This window comes from Lampetra planeri, chromosome 23 (genome assembly GCF_965212315.1).
Source record: "Lampetra planeri chromosome 23, kcLamPlan1.2.h2, whole genome shotgun sequence".
Lineage (NCBI taxonomy): Eukaryota > Metazoa > Chordata > Hyperoartia > Petromyzontiformes > Petromyzontidae > Lampetra > Lampetra planeri.
Window position 1 is genome coordinate 3,808,557 of NC_136129.1, and position 20,622 is coordinate 3,829,178.

The 20,622-nt window shown below is 48.0% G+C and overlaps 1 protein-coding gene across 3 annotated transcripts; it reads left to right on the forward strand.

Annotated features, from left to right (window-relative positions):
* The first annotated feature begins 531 nt into the window (after positions 1 to 531).
* Positions 532 to 19,498, forward strand: HADHB (hydroxyacyl-CoA dehydrogenase trifunctional multienzyme complex subunit beta). Of its 3 annotated transcripts, none has more exons than XM_078604790.1 (15): positions 532 to 612; positions 3,531 to 3,600; positions 3,762 to 3,897; positions 4,589 to 4,633; positions 4,869 to 4,968; positions 5,275 to 5,362; positions 6,937 to 7,124; positions 8,501 to 8,681; positions 9,814 to 9,935; positions 10,324 to 10,403; positions 11,155 to 11,202; positions 12,622 to 12,709; positions 14,323 to 14,397; positions 15,869 to 16,033; positions 17,226 to 19,498. In XM_078604790.1, exons 2-15 carry the CDS (start codon positions 3,534 to 3,536, stop codon positions 17,262 to 17,264), a joined length of 1,422 nt encoding a protein of 473 aa, XP_078460916.1. In that variant the 5' UTR covers positions 532 to 612; positions 3,531 to 3,533; the 3' UTR covers positions 17,265 to 19,498. The 3 variants fall into 3 exon arrangements, with proteins under 3 accessions (XP_078460916.1, XP_078460918.1, XP_078460917.1); XM_078604792.1 differs by having other exon boundaries at positions 572 to 589; XM_078604791.1 differs by having other exon boundaries at positions 583 to 612; positions 3,534 to 3,600.
* Positions 19,499 to 20,622: the final 1,124 nt, after the last annotated feature.

Here is a 20,622-nt window from a genome sequence, read left to right on the forward strand (position 1 = left end):
AGATTTGAGGATACAACAGAGTGAGTTAAATAAAAGCGTGTAATAAAATCGCTTTATCGCTCTTCGGATTCCTCCAGTATAAATAAATATTAACACGTGGGCTTTCGCGACCCAAAAACCTTTATTACGAATAAATAAATATTCTTTTCATTCCGAGACAATTCATATTTTTGCACTCTGTTTTAGAGTTCGTTACAGTACCCGATGAAGGGTGTGAGCCGATACGTCGAACGGGTGGTGGAGGGAGTTTGACGACAATAATTTAGGAATAATACGTTCTTTTATATTCTTCACAACGACGCGAATCGTTACGTTTGAGTTACTTAACATAATTAGCGATATCAAATTAACTAAATTTATTTAAATTCATGGGGAAATTATTCTGAGGGTGACGTCACGAGACCCCGCTTATCCGAGCTAGCATTTTGCAATACCCTTCTCCAAATTTTCCGGCATCCGATTGGTTAAGAATCGCATCACGTGCGTGCTCAGCCTGCAGCCGATTGGTCAAGGTGGTCGGTCGGCGTAGGCCTATATAAGGAGGGGGGCGGCCGTCTCCGCGCCTCAGTCGCCTTGAGATCGTCAACTTGTAAGTCGCTGTTCTTGCTCACGGTGAGTTCCGGTTACTTTGACCACCGTCTTTGTTTAAATCAATATAATTGTTTAAGAGGTTACCCGCCTGAATCGTTGATTTTTGACGCGTTGCGCGGTTTAAATTGGAGCGCAGAGCCTTGAACATTTGAGGTCAACTTTGACCCAGTTTTTTTTATTTTGGCGCAGCTAAGCTCAAATGACCTCTCACCCACTTCTGACATTATAACAACAACAGGGATAATAGCGGATATAATGGAGACGCAGTTGTTATTTTAAAGTAACATTACAGCTATACATTCAGTTATTTTTCTGAAACGTAAGTTGAAGGTGCATTGCTGAAGGTTTTTGATCAAACCGGGCCTGGTCGATCAGCGGTGTTCACTGAGCCAATCATCGTCTATCCTTCCGGGTTTCGATATAAAATTAGTACCACTTTGCCGGGGGAAGGCAGCACTGGTTATCCGATCGCTGGGATCTTCTCCCACCAGCATATGAACGTGGAATTGCCACCACTGGCTGTGCAGCGCTGTTAAACGGGATATATTAATCAATGCCTCAATTGCTGCTCATTTGAGCAGCAGATCACTTTGACTGGCTCCGTGAGGGAGGGCTTCATCCAGCAGTGGATTGTTCATAGCTGATGATGACCCCCCCCCCCTGTACTGCTGAAGACTTAGTAAAATCAAAACATGTTTATAATAATGATACTGGTGGTGATGGTAGTAATACCTTGCGATGATGGTTCTTGTGATAGTGGTGGGAGTAAGTATGATAATGGTGGTGGTAATATTGATAGTGGATTATGAAGGCGATTGTGATGCTACTAATTGTAATGGCGATGGTGGTAATAACGATGGTGGTGTTGGTGGTGGTAGAAATGATTATGGCGGTGGGGATTACGTTGATGGTAATAATGAAAGTGATGATGGCGATAATGGTGATAGTGGTGATGGTAGAAAGTGATGGTAGTGGTGGTGATGATGATGGTCATAATGAAAGTGGTGATGGTGGTGCTTATAGTAATGGAGGTGATGATGGTAATGATAGTGATAATTATGATGGCAAGATACGATATGTTGCTAAGTTCTTTCCTACACGCGTGTCTGTAGGACCCATATGTTTGTATTGTAATGAGTGGTGGGGGGCTCTAATAGAAGGGACCCAATGGCGCTTGGCAATGAATGAGCCGACCGCTCAATGGCATTTTAAAAAACTCTATTTTTAACCCAGTTGGTAGCCGAGTAACCCGAGTTAGATTTTGTACTTGTATGTACATTGAACTTCTTTCGCACTGTACATAGCCAACCGTGGTAATCGGAGGTGGAGGGAAGGACAAACTTAACAGAAAAAAGCAGTTTAACACGTAGGCTTTCACGACCAATATCCATGATACAGGTTTTTTTGTGTCGTTAAACCCTCCACCACCCGACACAGCCAATTAGTAAGGTTTGTCACGTAAACATAACATGCCAATTCGTTACTAGTACAGCACTAACCGGTGTGTTGGAGAGCCAAGCCACAGCATTTACAACCTGAGTACGACGCTTCGCCAGTAATTACAACTAGCTTCATCAGGCGACAGCCAGATTTGGCTGTCGGTGGCGAGTTTAACGACATATTGACGTGATCTAACCCAACAAAACCTGAATTATGGAGAAAAAAGCAGTTCGAAAGAAATGGGTATTACATCTCGGTGATTTAAAAGTGCGAAGCTCCTGTGGCTGCCCTAATATCGGAAGGAGTAGAGGGTGACAGACGGCCGCAGAAGCGCATCAGAAAGCCCCGGGGGACACCGGTAAACACCGTCTTTGTTCGATGGCTATCAGTCAAAGGCCGCTGCGAGGAAGACCGGAGTTCGCGTGATGGTTTATTTAACTGCGTTGAAGAACCCTGCCAGTTTTCTCCGATTTCACCACGGGTGAGAATCTATAGAGATTTTTTATTTACCCATTTGGGAGCTTAATTAGGTTCTGTTTTTAACCAGATGAGAACTCACTGAGATGCATTACAATCTTTATTTAACCACATTGATAATTTTGTTGATCTGGTCTCTCTCTCTAACCTGAGTGAAAGCCTATTGACAATTTTTAAAGCCTATTCATAATCCAGGTGAGAGTCTCTCGTTGGATAACCAGATGGGAACCAGTTAAAGTGCACCAAATCTCATTGACCACTTGGAGAACCCCAGAAAGGTCTGGGTCTCTTCCCTCTCAACTGGCCATGGGTGCTCATTGAGATTTACGATCTGTCAACCGCCAGGTGGCGCTGTGGTCAAAGCACTCGACTCTTTATCAGGGCAACCCAACGTCCATCAACCGCACGTCATGGAAAGGCACTCATCCAGCAGTGAATTTACAAATAGGGTTGGAGGTGTAAATGGGTTGAAATCTCTTCCTCATCATCCTCCTTTGGGGTCGTTCAAATGAGTAGCATTTTCATTCTGGGCAGTCACCAGCAGTTGTCCTTTCCTTTTTAAACATCGTTGCCGAGCTCCGACCCAGAACGTTGAGTGGCCAGCAACAAACAGCACTGTCAATATTGGAATAGACGAGAGCGAACACGTTTATTGAATTGAGCAAGGTTATGAGAATTTTGGAAAAGACACTGTGCGACGGAAATCCAAAGTGGAGCCGTGCGAGGGTTAAAAGCAGAAAGAGAAATATGTTTGCCTGCACTTTGGTCAGTGGATGTACGTGTCTGTGTGTCCTGTCTGTGTGTCCTGTCTGAGTGTCCTGTCTGAGTGTCCTGTCTGAGTGTCCTGTCTGAGTGTCCTGTCTGTGTGTCCTGTCTGTGTGTCCTGTCTGTGTGTCCTGTCTGTGTGTCCTGTCTGTGTGTCCTGTCTGTGTGTCCTGTCTGTGTGTCCTGTCTGTGTGTCCTGTCTGTGTGTCCTGTCTGTGTGTCCTGTCTGTGTGTCCTGTCTGTGTCTCTTTGTGCAGAAGATGTCTCGGCTGATGGCGTCCTCACTCCGGTGTCTGCCCCAGGGCTGGGCCTCCACCTCCCGACTCGGTGAGGAGGTTTTAGACGTTAAAAGGAAGTTGCAACTATGAGCGAGGAAGAAAAATCGTGCATGGATTCTGTAAATTATCTCTCTCACGCACACACAGACACACAAGATTAATGCTGCGTCGTGGTGTGTCGCCGTTTGCGCTCTCCGCGGTTTGGTGCAGGCGGTGCCCGTGCCCTGGGCTCCTCCTGCGCCGTTCTTGCGCCGGCGAAGAGCAAGCAGAGCCTGTCCCGTCCCGGCGTCAAGAACGTGGTGCTCGTGGATGGCGTGCGCACGCCATTCCTGATGTCGGGCACCTCGTACGTGAGCCTCCCCTCTCCCTCCTTCCCCTCGACGTGCATTGAGCTTATTTTGACGAGGTATTCGGTGCTCACTGATTGTTGTGCGGAGAGGTATGGCGTGCTTTGGAATGGGGCTGTACGGTTGGTCGGTATGTGTGTGGTTCAGGTGTGGTTCAGGTGGGGTATAGTGGAGGCGAATGCGTTTGGTGTGTGTCTGTTCTCGGTGGAGTTTTTATTATACGTATGTGAGCACGTTGAACTTCTTTCACACCGTACGTAGCCAACCGTGCTAATCGTTGATGTGCGTCGTGGTGTTGTGTGTGCTGTTGTGCAGTGTATTGCAGCACACAGTGGTCTGGTTTGTCATTCGTCTCCGTGGGAGAGTGGATACAAAATAAATAAAACATAGCCATGCTTGCATTTTTTTATTGTGCCCATAACGAAACGTCTCAGTGTGCATTTTTTTAATTAGCCGAAGGCACCCCCTGGTTGGCAGCTGTCCCTGTCTGGCACAAGGCGACTGGGCACCTGCCCTGCAAGTGGGAATATAATCTGCGAGTAGGAGGCTATGTTGCTGTAATTTCTATTGCTCAGTTGTAGTTACAGATCACAATCAGCCTGGATAAGTGTCTCTTGCAGATGAAGGGGATTGTGCATGACAGGTGTTTTTTAAGATAATTCCTGTGTGTGTGTGTGTGTCATTGTGCAGGTACAATGACATGATGCCCCATGACCTCGCACGTGGAGCTTTGCAGTGAGTGTCCATTTATCCTGATGACACTGACCTATTCATTCGGCTCGCTTTGTGATTTTCGATGCCTCTGAATTTAAGGATATCTGTGCAGCACGTTACAAATGTTTCTTTTGTATGATTGCTACCTCCTGCCGTGATCAACGATCGATAGGGAGCGTGTGCGGTGGGGAGGTTTCTCTTCATCTGGTGGCAAAAGACGGTAACCTATGCATGCATGCATGTGTCCGCTACGCAGGGGACTACTTTCGCGCACCGGTTTGCCCACGGATGCCGTGGACTACATTGTGCTCGGCACCGTGATACAGGAGGTGAAAACGAGCAATGTTGCTCGCGAGGTGAGCGTAACCCTACACCACTGAGACGATGTTAATAACTGATGTGCTGTGTTAATAACTCTTTACTCTTCTGTTGGTTGCCAAGATAGTTGTGTGCAAAGTCGCATATCTGATTGTCACTTATCTGCCCTGACCAGTTATCTGCCGACACCTAGTGCAGTGTTTGTGCGTGCATTTGCGTCTTTATTTTGTATAATCGAAATTCACAAATCCGCGCCTCTGCTTCAGTCCCCAGCGAGTGATAGACGCAAAATTGTTGTTGTTCTGTGATTCATTTTGTTTTTGTGATGCGCTGTGTTGATGCAGGCTGCTCTTGGAGCTGGGTTTTCTGACAGGATCCCTGCACACACGGTAACCATGGCCTGCATCTCGTCAAATCAAGCCATGACTACGGGTTCGTGTGGATGTATACATGGGCACACACGAACAATTATTATAAGATAATTGGTTTTTCACCCTTTTATCTGGCAACAAAACTGACACCTTTTTTACAAGGAGTCATGTTTGCATAGACCACAATACCTGCAGTCGTAATGCAAACAAAAAACATAACTCTGATAATGTATGCACTGTCCTTGAAGTTGATTGGTCCACACCCGAGACAGCTTTCCTTAGAGCCTAGTCTCACATGGTGTTGGACCAGATGACGCCAAAAGGCGCTTTTGTTGCCAGATAAAAGGATGAAAAAAAACAATTATCATATTTTTTCTTCTGGCAAATAAGGTTCCAATGGTGTAAATTATTATAAGCTAAAGTATATTTACTTTACCAGCTAAGGCCTACTGAGTTATATTGTAGCTAATTTTCAGAAGTGACCTGGCCACAAATGAAAGCTCAACGAAATGACTTATGTGGAAATTTATAGCAGGCAAATATCCTTAAACGCATGTTGATTCTAAATGTAGAGGAAAAAACCGGAGGTTCCGGAGAAAAATCCACGCGACCACTATGGATGAGATTGGTCGCGAAAGCCTTATATGTTAAGCCTGTGTTATGGACGGGGAGAGAGACACGCAAACTCCAAATATACAGGCGTTGGGGTCTGGATCGAACCCACGACTTACTGCTTACCAGGCGATGGAGTTAGCATCTTGCCACTGCGATGCCCCTATTATTATTACTACTACATAATTTATACTTATCCAGGAAAATGTCACTGAGCTTCGTGATTCTTTTTTAGGCAGGTGCTGCCAATTTTTCGCAGTAGGGGCCGATGATTGCCGTGTTTAATGTGAAATTTGCGGTTGATTTTTTTTAATCTCGACCGACCGTGACACCGGCGTACAGTGGCCCAACCCGCTCATGCGATTGATGTTGTGGGATATTTAATGTCCACCGTGAAGCAAACAGCACGTAGTGTGTTAAGTATGAGATTCTTGGTTCTTTCGGTAAAGTCACGTAGATAGAAAATAAAATAAAAAATAATTACAAAATTTCTTCTAATAAACTTAAAGTAATCGGCGACCGCTTGATCCTCGTCAACAAGCGGTGAATGCGCCACCACTATGTCAAAACCCTTTTAAAAACACGTGTGTGTGGGGAGCAGTGGTGTAGTGGTTAGCGCACTGCGCTATGAACCTGGAGACCCAAGTTCGATTCCCGTTCACGGCCAACACCAGTGACGATTATCTGAACCGGTCTTGGGCCCTCCCCTAGGCCGACTCGGCCTGAAATGAGTACCTGGTGCGGTGTGTAAACATCGCCACAAGGGAGACAAAGGCGGCCGGGCGTGGTGCTGGCCACCCACCTCCTCGTGTGCCGTTGCGGCCTTCATAGGTGCTCCCTAACAGCACTTACCTCAAGAGTCTGTTATGGCTATACGGGAGTTGTCTTGTGTGTGTGTGTGGATGTATGTGCGTGTGTGGATGTATGTGTGTGTGTGTGGATGTATGTGTGTGTGTGTGGATGTGTGTGTGTGTGTGTGTGGATGTATGTGTGTGTGTGGATGTATGTATTGTGCGTGTGCAGGCTTTGGGTTGATAGCGGCGGGCCAGTGCGACGTGGTGGTGGCCGGGGGAGTGGAGTTCATGTCGGACGTGCCCATCCGGCACAGCCGCAAGATGCGCAAGACCCTGCTGTCTCTCAACAAGGCCAAGACGGTGGGGCAGCGCCTGGCACTAGCGTCCTCGCTGCGCCTGGCGCACTTCGTGCCAGAAGTGAGGACCCCTTTGATGGCTGGATTTTTTACACGCTTTTATTTAACTCGCTCTGTTGTTGTCGTATCCTCAAATCTTGTAACTCAATTTTAACCCACTTCCCAATGTGGTATCGACTGCAAACTTGGCATACTTATGTCATACTGATGATAATACTATATTCTATCATAAGAAATAAATACAAATATTTTGAAACCATCTTTTTTATATGTTATGTTTCGGCTTGGGTCTAATTGTCCACGCTCAACTAACGTTGGCTGTAAATCACCACGGCCCCTTATGTTATGGCAAGCTTTGCAGCCACTTCCTGGAGTCGTGGAGTTCTGCCATTACTCGTACGGTACATTTCATTAAAGCGTGTTTAAAAAAAAGTATTTTTAAATATTACATTTCATCGCCAAGTTGTCAAGTTGAGTCTTCTGTTCATGAAGCAGTGTCATTTGTGCAGCGGCCGCGTCGCACAATGCGGAGGTGCCTGTAGATTGAGATGTTCTCAGCCACTTGGTGGGTATTTATATAAATCAACGGCACAGACCCAGGTGAAATGGATTAATTAATTGAGGTGATTGAATGATATATACCTATGCCGTACACTCTGCATATTTGGCACACACATGTACATGCGTGTGCGCGCGTGGTTACTGCACTGCGATACAAACCCGGTTGTCCCAGTTCGTTTCCCGCTCGCGACCAATAACAGTGACTGTGAATATTTGCACCAGTCTTCTCCTAGGTTGACTCGGCTTTAAATTAATACATACAATAAATACAATTACAATTCCTTATAAGGGCAACACATACCAATGAATAACAATTGAATGATTACCGATCTATATAATTACAATACCCCCCCCCCTCCTTGCCTCGAATCACTGCACCAGATTGAATTGAATTAAATGATGACGTCACCCTGAGGCTGCTCTATTTAAGAACGGAAGCAACAGGAGAGCTTCACCATTCTTGCCCGATGAAGCTGATTGTAATTATCAGCGAAACGTCTGACTACTCAAAATGAAAATGATGTTGATTCTCTCTACAGCACACCGGTGGGCTAAAGAAGTGAATTATTTTGTCCTTTGAAAACGTAACACATTTTTTACTGTTTGGCCGTGTCGGGTGGTGGAGGGTTACGACACATTTATAAATAACGCGATCTGACCCAAAAACCTATATTATGAATACATACCTGGTTCGGTGTGTAATCGTCCCTGCGAAAACAAAGGCGGCAACCGGGCGTATTGCAGGCTACCCCCGCTAACAGCACTTGGGCCTACAGTCAGTTAAAGGCTACACGGGGGATCTTTTTGTGTGTGCGTGTGTGCGTGTGTGTGCGTGTGCGTGTGTGTGTGTGTGTGCGTGCTTCCGTGCATGTGCAGCTGCCGGCCGTGGCCGAGTTCTCGACGAGCGAAACGATGGGCCACTCGGCGGACCGGCTGGCGGCGGCGTTCGGCGTGTCGCGTGCCGAACAGGACGAGTTTGCGCTGCGCTCGCACTCGTACGCCAAGAAGGCGCAGGAGCAGGGACTGCTGTCCGACCTCGTGCCCCTCAAGGTGCCAGGTGAGGGGGAGGGGGGGGAGGTCTGTCGGAACGTGACCCCTGACGGGTATAAACACACGGACTCAGAATTTCACCACCCTGTCGTGGCTGTCCTAACCCTCTTCCACTGGTACATCGTAGCCAAGCCGATGTGTGTGGTGTCCTCGCGGCACGGGTGGTTTTCCACTGACTCTTTGCCGGGCTGAGCCACGACCAATCCGAGATGCGCTGGCTTCTCAAAACATTAAAATCTGGCTCGTGGGGCTAATGACGAGTAACATCGTGTGTGACTTCGATTTAAAGCTTTCGTGACTGCAGGGATTCATCTTCTTGGTTCTTTCGGTAAAGTCACGTAGAATGGAAATAATAAAATAATAAAAATAAAACATAATAAAATAAAGGTCTGTTCTTCACCTGAGGACGGCTGCTTGCGTTGTGGCCGAAACGTCGTGAGAATTATTTTATTATGTTTTATTTTTATTATTTTATTATTTCCCTTCTACGTGACTTTACCGAAAGAACCAAGAAGATCGTGTGTGACGTCCGTCCTGTGGGCGCCGTTACCGAGCCGTCTCCCGGCGTCCTCGTGTTTGTTGGGTGTGACGGCAGCGGCACGGCTCGTCTGGCGCAGTAAAAGAAACAAGAACTCGTATCATCTACGGATCATTACGGGCACGGTGCTGATGTGCCGGTGAAAAGGAATGCAAAAGCCACTCGTGGTTTAACTACCTCACCTGGTATGCAGGAGGTCGTGAGTTCGATTTTGACCCTGACGCCTGCTGCTGTATATTTGGAGTCTGCATGTTCTCTCTCCCTGTGGTCGCTTGAATTTTTTTCCAGGGTCCTCCAGTTTTTTCCGTCCACATTTAGAAACATGCTTTTAGTAGAGCATTTGGCTGCAATAAATTGTCATGTGATAAGCCACTTCGTTGAGCGATCGTTTGTGGCCAGGTCGCTTCTGAAAAAGAGCTATATAGCTCGTGGTAGAATAAAAAATAGTTTAGTTCATAAGCCAGGGTCGGGAGTTGAACGTATTTCACGGTTGACCCTTGGAACTACGGGAAGGGGACGCGCGTGCATGGGGGGGGTGGGGATACCACCAGCTTGGAAACGCGCGAGGTGCAAGTCGCGCCGTCACTTCGTGCGTCCGCAGGGAAGGACACGGTGACGAAGGACAACGGCATCCGCCCCAGCAGCATGGAGCAGTTGGCGCGACTCAAGCCGGCCTTCATCAAGCCCCACGGCACCGTCACGGCCGCCAACTCCTCCTTCCTGGTGCCTCTCCCCTCTCCCAACCTTTTCTCAAACCACCACCGCCCACCCACCCACCCACCTGCCCCCCCCACTGACCCAACAGCCTGTCTTAAGGCTGTGTAATTGACTTGGTCATTCTATGCTCGATTTTGGTCCACTCGCAACCATTGTTAACCAAAGTATACGAATAAAAACCCACTTTGCTGATTATTATTTTCATCGTAAATCTCGTTAAGAAAATAAACATTGCCCCACTCTCCCCCCCCCCCTTATTCTCATCCCATCTCTGTCCTGTCCTCGGCAAAGCATCAGTTGAATTTCCACTGTTGATTTGTCTGACTTTGTTGTGGCAGTGTTGTTGTCGAAGGCCTGGCTGACATCGGGTGTGTGTGTGCGTGGCTGATTGCAGACTGACGGAGCGTCGGCTGTGCTCATCATGTCTGAAGAGAAGGCTCTCGCCATGGGATACAAACCCAAGGCCTACCTTCGGTACGGTGCCAGTCAGGGTTTGACTCCTGGACAGGATGTCTGTCTTTTGTGGGGAGGTGGGGGGTTATGTCAGTGTTTGAGACGCTGAGTAAATCTGAGTTTCAAACCCTGAAAGTGGATGGGCTTGGATTTTGAAACCTTTCGCATTCCGAGACGTTTGCAAGTTACAGTGCGGGTCCCGTTGCAGGGCGGGTCACTGCTGAATCTAGGAACTCGCAAACGGTCATGGCGCCGTTGTTTTTAAACACTTTGTACTCGCCACAGAAAACTGTAGCGACATGACCACACTCGACAGCTGGCGCCAAGCTGTGCCACATGCCGTCCTGCATGGCCTTGTGGGAGCCTCGGTATATCCTCCAACCTGAAGGCGTAGCGATGAAGTTATTTTTCGTTTACGTCATCCGAATGTGAAAGGTTTAATATGGGACCAGATCATTGAGCGAGCAACTTGGATTCCTAGGTTCAAGTCCCGGGTGTCTTTCACTTGTACATATACAGGCCCTATTTTTTTAATCCACAGCTGGATGAGGGTCTTGATACACCCCATACAGGTCTTGAGGGGGGAATATTTGTCCATATGTCCATGATGCTGGTCGGTGAAGGGATGGGTCCACAATCGTTTCATGTATCACTCACCACTGATGTCAGCCGTCACCGGGAATAAAACTCATTGCACTAACCACTGCACCACCACTCCCCGCCGCCCCACACACAATAGTTGTAATAATGCTTCGATTATATTTCTCTGCAGGGACTTTGTGTACGTCTCCCAAGACCCGAAGGACCAGCTGCTGTTGGGGTACGTATCGGGTGACGGTGGTGGCGACACGTGTGCCTGCCTGTGTAACCCAGCGCTGTGTGGAGGCGGGCAGCCTCGGATTGGTGGATCGTCGCACAGATGTTGCAGAACTCCCTTCTCGTGGGAGTCGGAAGAAGGCGGTTCGGCAAAGTGCAGACTAATAACTGTCCCATCTGTATAGGATAGTGTTGCCCCCCCTCGCACGTGTGAGTTTGCTCCAAGGTGTTGCGGTTTCCTCCCTAAAATATCAACACTCATTGGCTGAAAACATTTTTGTGTTTGCGCGCGCCTCTGTTTTGCAGATTACACGGCATTGTGCAATGAAGTGACGTAAAAATGACACTTATCTTTACAAACTTTAACATTATTACCTCCATATTCTTAGGTTTTTTCGGTAAAGTCACGTAGGTAAAACATCAAAATTAATGAAAATAAAACAAAAATCACGACGTTTCGGAGGCAACACAAGTCTCCGTCATCAGGTGGGACCGTCACAGCCAGATTAGCTGCCTCCGAAACGTCGTGATTTTTGTTTTATTTTATTTTATTTTCATTAATTTTGATGTTTTACCTACGTGACTTTACCGAAAAAACCTAAGAATATGATTCCTTGCAGTCACGAACGCTTCAAATCTAGAATTATTACCTCCGCTGCGCAGTAGGGATGGTACAGAAGCAGGACTAGGAAATCGATGAGCCTGGCCGGATGTCGCAGGAGGTGAACACCCGAGTCCACGGGACAGCTGAGATGGGCTCAAAAATCTCGCTTTTTTTTTCGTGCAAGATGTAATTGTAAATTTTTACATGTGTGTTCACAAATCTGAGGTCTCGACGTGCACGGTTGTTTGTTGTTAATCTCGCACGCCGTGCGCTCGCTTCTAACGCACAGTGAAGTGGCGTGTACCTGCCCGTGTTTAGGGGCAGCTCACGATATTATTTTTGTCCAGTCACCCCCTTCAGACGCACTTTGCAACTGTCATTTTCCATTGGTGTTCACACATCCGACCTTCGTGCATATCCGCCTTTGGTTGAGTCCCTCCCCTCACCGAGATGCCATTCACAAGGGCCGTGCTGTGTGCGTGCGTGCTGTGTGCGTGCGTGCTGTGTGCGTGCGTGCTGTGTGCGTGCGTGCTGTGTGCGTGCGTGCTGTGTGCGTGCGTGCTGTGTGCGTGCGTGCTGTGTGCGTGCGTGCGTGCGTGCTGTGTGCGTGCGTGCTGTGTGCGTGCGTGCTGTGTGCGTGCGTGCTGTGTGCGTGCGTGCTGTGTGTGCTGTGTGCGTGCGTGCTGTGTGCGTGCGTGGCGTGCGTGCTGTGTGCGTGCGTGCTGTGTGCGTGCGTGCTGTGTGCGTGCGTGCTGTGTGCGTGCGTGCTGTGTGCGTGCGTGCTGTGTGCGTGCGTGCTGTGTGCTGCTCATCACGCAGGCCATCCTACGCCACCGCGCGTCTTCTGGCCAAGTCCGGGCTCTCCCTCGGCGACATCGACGTGTTTGAATTCCACGAGGCGTTCGCTGTGCGTGATGCACGCATGCGCACACATGCACACACATGCACGCATGCGCACGCATGCGCACACATGCGCACGGATGCGCACACATGCACACACATGCACACACATGCACACATACGCACACACACATACACACGTACATGCATATACACATGTGCGCACATACACATGCATGCATACGCACGCACATGTACGCACAGATACATATGTGCATGCACGCACATGTATGCATACGCACACACACATACGCACGCACACACACATACGCACGCATACGACAGCCGCCACTAATTGGCAGTGACGTCACAGCGCTTGTGCCAGGCACACCCATACGCACACATGCATACCGACGTACACACACATTCGCATTTACACATGCCTGCAAGCACTACTGTGGTTTGATGCTAACGAATTCTGCTCAGTGTGGGGTGGGGTTCCCTTGTTGGACAGGAATGGCTCTTAAGTAGGAAGTCTTTTCAAGAGACATTCAAACGCAGTTCTCTGGAGGAGTCTGTTGAATATGTCTGCTGTGTTCGTGTGGGAGTCGGTTGTGTTCAAATTGGGTCTCTTCTGTTGGTGAAAGTTTTCTGTAGGAGTTGATTGATTTGGGGTTTCTCTCTATCTATTCACTGAGTCTTCTGTTCAATACGGAAGTGTTTTATTCAGTCTTTAGGTTTTGTCCCTAATTCAATCGTCATTAATGAATTGGATCGATGCGAAAGTTTTCTTAGTCTGGCGCTCAGAGCCTCGGGCACCAACACAGATCTCTGTGCATGCGCTTCAGTACAACGTTGCCAAGTTGCACGTTACATGTTGCCATTTGGGTACGTGTGTGTACAGGCCGATCCATTTATAGATACCCGACTGGCATAATGGGGAGAGATTCTCTAATGTTTTTTTTATTGCAAAGCCTCTCCAAGCCTCTCGCCAAACTGTACACACTTGTTTGTTAAATTGATTATCAATCTCGTCTGCGAGACACTGGGCCACCACTTTCAATACTCATTCAACTGCTGTTGAGGCGAAAGTAAAAAAGGGTCATTGGAAGAGTGGAGTATCTATGAATTGATCACCCTGTAATATAGTTTAGTTTGTTGTCCTTCCCCCGCACCTCCGATTTAGCGCCGTTGACTAAGAAGTTCAACATACATGTGTTTTCGCGCAGCCGTGCACTTTATCAAATGTATAAATGGCAAATGTTTTATTTGTTGGCACTGGCCAAGCAAATATGGGGCCTGTAGTGTGGACGTGGGGATTCCACGTGGATGTTTTCGCGAGGCACACTTCGCAGCGGTGAGCATTGGGCGACTATACCGTGCTGATGAGTCTTAATTGGGATGAAACTGGTGTATCATAGAAGTCTATCGCTGCATCGCTGCTGCTGCTGTCGGTCGGTCACATTTACTCACATGTACTTTTGATGGTGAAGAGAAATCCCAATGCAATTCTGCAGGAAATGCTGATGGAATTTTTGGATAATGCAGAAAAGCTGTTGGGGGTTTTTAAACGCATTTTTGTGCATTGTTTGAAACCTAATTTGTGCTTAATTGTAGCAATCGGCTACACGAGTAATTGAAGGGGTTTCTCTCCCTGTGTGTGTGTGTGTACATAATCAGGGCCAAATCCTAGCCAACATGCGGGCCATGGACTCGGACTGGTTTGCTCAAAACTACATTGGACTCAAGTCCAAGGTGAGACTGAGCGAGTTTGTGAGTCCGTGCTGGTCACCCCACGCCCTCCTGTGCCGTGTCGGGCCTTCAGAGCTGCTCTCTAACAGCAAAAGTCTGTTGAGGCTATATGGGGATGTTTGTTTTATTTAAATGCATGTAGAGTTGTAACTTTGTGTTCATGTGTGTGGCAATTGTGCAAGGGGTAGCGCGCTGCATTACAAACCTGGCGGCCCGCGTTCCATTTCTACTCGCTTCCAATACCCAGTGACGATTATCTGAACCGGTCCTGGGCCTCCCCTTGGTCGACTCCACCTCAAATGAGTACCTGGTGCCATATGTAAACATCGCCACTGGGGAGACAAAGGGAGCTGGATTTGGTGCTCCCTCATGTCCTGTGCCTGTCTTCGTCGGTGTTCGCTGACAGCACTTAGCCCAAAAGCCTGTTAAGGCCATACGGGGGATCTTTATTTTTTAGGGAGTGATATTTCAACTGGTCCTGGGTCCTCATCCAGGTCAACTCAACCTCGAATGAGTACCTGGTGCAGTGTCTAAGCTTTACCACTAGAGAGACCAGGCTTGGAGATAGCCACACCACCAGTTGTGTGTGTTGGTCTTATTAGTTACTTCCTCACAGCCGTAGCTCCAACAGTATACATCGGTGAGAGCGGTGGTGCAGTGGTTATCGGATCGTGCTATGAACCCGGCCATCCAAGTTCGATTCCCGGCCACTACTCGCATCAGTGGTGCGTGAAATCTTCCTCCACCTGCATTTACCAGTGGGGTGAAGTATGGTCAAGCAACCCCCACGATTGGCACAGCGTGGGGCATGGGGGGTGGGGGGGGAGGCCTTCATCCAGCAGTGGATCAGCAGGACTGGAGACGAGATTTGAAGGAGAACAAAAGGAACCACCGCTTTGATCGTTGGTCAATGTTAATGTGCCGTATTTTTGATGGACCGCGCGCCATCTTGGTGTGGTCCAGGACTGTTTTGTTGTCTTTGCAAATGAATGTATTTAATTTATCTTCTTGGTTCTTTCGGTAAAGTCGCGTAGAATGGAAATAATAAAAATAAAACATAATAAAATAATTCTCACGACGGTTTTGGCCACAACGCAAGCAGCCGTCCTCAGGTGAAGAACAGGTCTGTCGAGAAGACAGAGTCTGTCTTGCGTTGTGGCCGAAACGTCGTGAGAATTATTTTATTATGTTTTATTATTTTATTATTTCCATTCTACCGAAAGAACCAAGAAGATGAATCCCTGCAGTCACGAAAGCTTTAAATCGATATTTAATTATTTATTTTCCATATTCATATTGAGTGACTTGCTTACCATGTTCTCTATTTTGCACGCCTATTGTATTTTTTTGTATCGTTTGCTGTTGTCACTCGCTTGACCCACCCATATACTGGCGAAAAAGAGCTTTTGTAGCTCATTGGATTCCTCCAGCCTCCATTCGGTAATTCTGATTATTTTTTCCCTCCCGGGAACAGGTGGGGGCCCCCCCCGCTGAAAAGTTCAACCTCTGGGGGGGCTCGCTATCGCTGGGCCACCCCTTCGGCGCCACCGGCTGCCGCCTCGTTACCACTGCCGCACATCGGCTCCACCGCGAGGGGGGGCAGTACGCGCTGGTCGCCGCTTGCGCTGCCGGAGGCCAGGTGAGTTCCGTCTGGTTGGTGGTGTGGGTTGGGGCGGTGGCGTTGGGGCGTGCCTATCCGCGTAACGATTGTTAGTAACGACCCCCGTAGCGCGGCGATCTTGGCGGTACGCGGGCAAACGGTTTTTCCGTAAGGTAGCTCTGCGTGATGCGTCAGGACGGAGTATCGTGCACGCACCGATGGGTCGTCTGTCGCGACGAGCAACACGCGTGGCCGTTACTCGTGACGATTGGTTGTTGCGCACGGCGGAGGTTAGGACCACTGACTTGGTAACGCGCCTCGTGGTTACCCCGCCGCCCCTCACTGCAATCAGCGATTCGATGGGCTGGCACAATGATTCGAGAGCGAATTGTAATTTAAGAACCTTGAAACTAAAGTTGTTAGTTGTTAGGGTTAATGCATTAGCTCTTGTCAATCTTGGCTATAATGGGGGGGCTGACCCATCGAATGGTATAATAATTGCTTTTTCTGATATGCCCTCTGTGCGCTAATTTACATTAATACGTGTGTGTGTGTGTGTATGTAAGGAGGGAGCGCGGTAATGTAGCGATTAGCACACTGCGTTATGAATCCAGTGACCAGAGTTTGATTCTTGCTCACGGCTAACATCGGTGACGAATATCTCAACCGGTCCTGGGGCCCTTCCCTAGGTCAACTCAGCCTTTAAATAAGGACCTGGTGCGATGTGTGAACATCAGCACTGGGGATACAAACGCGCCTGGAGCATGGTGATGGCCACCAATCTCCATTTCCTCCTCCTTGTACACCGTTGGGTGCTCGCTCACGGCACTTGCCCCAAAAAGTCTGTTAAAGGCTATACGGGGGGGGGGGATCTTTGTCTTTTTAAATCCTTTATATTAAGTTCACTTGCTTGCTTAGGACCGTGCAAATATTTCGGTCGTTTTTTAACCCACTTCCCGTGATCCAATCGAGCTGGCATTTTCCACACAGACTCGTTGTGCGTGACAAGTAATGTTCGTGAAAATTTTTTTCCAAAATTGTACACTTTTTAGGACAAAAATATTATATTTAATTGCCAATTGCTTAATGCTGCCATGCAATCATCTGACCCATAGGTGGCAGCCATGTCAAGCCAGAGGACGAGAGGACTCTAGCCGCCACGCATATAAAGGATTTATAGTGAAAAACTTTGTTTTTACGGGCTATACTTGTTTTGTGTGTGTGTGCACAGGGCCACGGCATGATTGTGGAGGCATACCCACAGAAGTGAGGACCCTGCCCAGCCTCGGTCGGGGCGAGGAGGAGGAGGAGGCGGCAGTGCCGGTGGCCGTTTCAATTCAACACGGAGGGGAGGCCTGTGCGGCGAGCCCGACCCCCTGCCTAGCGACGTCGAACCTAGACCCCCCCCCCCCCACCACCACCTCAACTTGGCGGCTGCATCCATATGGAGCTCCTGCTTGGAGCTATCGAGATGGGACGGGCATCGTCTCGCCGCAAGTGGTTCATGATGGCAATGTCGGGGCCACTTAAGCGAGCACCGCTGAGATCTATTGGGTTCATATCCCAGATTCCCTCCACTTCCCCCCCCCCACCACAGCCGGTGGTTAAACCAGGTTTGTAGTCGGTAGTGAGTTTGACGTCTCAGCCCAGTCTCCCAGTGACTGCAGGATAGGTCTGTGTCCAGTCAATGTCATTATTGCGCTTAATGTGGCTTTGGTTGGCTCTGAATGACAGTGGAAGCTGCATACAAGTATTTACACCCCTTGCGAGCGAGGCCAGCTGTGCTTATATCAGAAGTAGTGTGCATCTATCAAAATATACCCTCAGCCTTCCTCCCTGCAGTGTGCTATCAATGTGTTTTGCTTATTTCAGAATGGTGCTGATGTTAAAGGGGTGCTTCTCACCATCCTGATCTAATATCCATCAGTACATAGACTCGCGGCAATCGACCTGAATTTGTCACAGAGCGTGAAGGAAGCGCCGCTTAGTATCAGCTGTAACGATCCGGTACGCTTTTCCGACAATTATTTTGGCACCACGTCACGTGCGTCTCTCCTTTTTGTTCCGTATCATTTTTACAAACCTATTCATAGGTTTCTAGGAATATCGGGTAGAATAAATGTAGGAGCATTTGTGTTACGGATAGATGTGTACCCTGTCTTCCAGTGGGTCGTGCCTTACGCCGATAAGGCCTTGCTCTGAGCCAGCCGAGTTTACGGCGTTCCAGGAAATATCGAGTAAGAAATGAATAGCTGCCTCGCGTGCTGAGCGATGGGACTATTTTAGTAAGCAAAACAGTCTTTGATGGGAGTTTTGGAATAATATGGTGACAACATGATTTACCATATTGTCTGGATTATAAAACACTCCAGAAAGTAATACTTGTTCGAAATTCGTATCCGGTGTCAATAAAAGATTTGCAAGTCTGGGCACACGCGCACAGACAAATACCGGATTGTAAGACGAACCCCCCAACTTTTGCTTTAAGATACAGTGGGGAGGAAAAAAATTGTGTCCAGCATTATAATCCCAGAGAATGCGGACGTTTGTTGTTCTTCCCCCGCACCTCCGATTATCAGGGTTGGCTACGTGCAGTGCAATGTAAGTTCTACATACATACATACCGTTTAAACATTTCACATTCTCTGTGCATGTATTCCGAATTAAGCTAATTTCAATAAAGAGCAAGTGCTTGACTAAACCACTATCTCTCCTGTGTAATAAACTCCCCAGTTGGCAACGGTAAAGCGATAACACGCAGATTGTTGCAGTCCCCCTAGAAGGTTGAAATAAACGCTCTGCTGGTGAATGGCGCAATCCAGTCACAGTGGTGGTTTTTGCTGCGTATCGTTTGAAAAGAGGGTGTTGTGTTTGAAGCGCGTCATTCGTTAAAGGGAGTGTTTTCTGAAGGGTGCCATTGTCGATGCATTTCTGGGGTGTGTGGCTGCGTTCGTACATTTGTTTGTTGGGCCCAAACTACGTTGCGTATAAATAATAACAAATCCACCCACTGGGAGGTGTAAGTCAGAATTGACTCTAGCGATTGACGTTCTGTTTATGTAAAATGTACACCTGGGCAAGCTTTCACTATTGCAGATGTGGTCTCGGTGGGTCCCTCGAATGACCGTCGGAAAGTTACGAGGATGCTTATATCGGTCGGGTCAATCCTTATGCTGTCGAGGGATAATTACATCTGAGAACTTTTGAGATCGCGACAATGCACTTTGTTCCCATTCTGTCACCTGAAGACGATTGCTTGTGTTGCGATCGAAACGTCGTGATAGTTTTATTATTTTTCTATCTACGTGGCTTTACCGAAAGACCCATAGAATATGTATTCCTGCAGTCACGAAAGCTTTAAGTCAAGATTTCACTTTTTTCCTCTTTGCATTTCTGTTTTCGGTCAAACTGCGGGTTAACATTTATTTTCCACTAACCACTTGGCTTGCACTCCAGATGACGTCTCGATCTGGGCCTTTTGCAAATAATAAAATATAAATGTGATCTTTATGACTTCTGCGTCTGTTTCTTAACCACAACACTGAACCCTAAAGTGTACACAGTACAGCAAGGAATTCCCCCCCACCTCCGATTAGTACATTTGGCTATGTAAGAAGTTCAACATACAAGAAGATGAAATTCAAACTGGTCTTCTCGAGCCGCTACGAATCTTCATGACGCAATCATTTGTAATGACTGATGTTGCCGTGGTGTAATGGTCAGCAACACACTGGAGTTCAGATCCAGAGGTCGCAGGTTCAATTCAATCTCCCGGCACAGCAATTCCAAGTTTCTTAAGCCCCCCTGCCCCATGCGGTATAAATGTGCACACAAACGTTGATTGGCAGATCGTGTTGTGGTGGGGAAAAGTTTGGAGATCTTCGAGAAGTCTGGGCCAGCAATGAAGAGTAGGCCAGATGCCCTCCAGAGCAGTGTTCTTCATTGCAAGGCATCGACTGGCGGCCCCTGACGTGCAGCCCCCAACAATCCACACATGTGAGAACACCCCATCATGCTGTCAAACCCCAATGGTTTCAAATGTGTGGCGAAAATGCCCCGCCCCCTTAAAATTAGTGACGAACACTGCCCTGGAGTTCCCTTGTCGCGGAGGCTCTTGTCAGCGGTGTCGTGAGCAAGAAGTTGCAGGGCTGCACCTTTACCTTTGTATTGTGATTGATCGTGACCGTAAAACTAATATCTGGGGGGAGTGGTTCCCTACACGCGTATACTCTGATCCATCACGGAGCTGCGTGTCCCCATATCTTGTGCTGCATTTGCTTCCGAGCTGCACAGGAGGGGGGGGGAACTTCCTTCATGCTGCAAGGAGAGGGAGGGACTGCGTCCTAATGATCTCAACTCTGTTGAAAGGTCATTGTTGTGGTTTGACCGCTGAGTCTGAATTTGCAAGTCAAAATCGTGACTTACCTCTACAAGGCTGCTTTAGGGTCCTCTCCATTGGCAGTGCTCCGTCAGTGGTGGAAATTCTACAATCCGATAGCGGGAGAGGCTGTCTTGCCATAGGACAACCGTTGTGCCACAAATTGGTACTCGTTTTTCTTTATCAATCCCGGAGGAAACATGATGGTTATGATGGGTTGAATAGATTTCCTATTCACAAAACGGTCTCG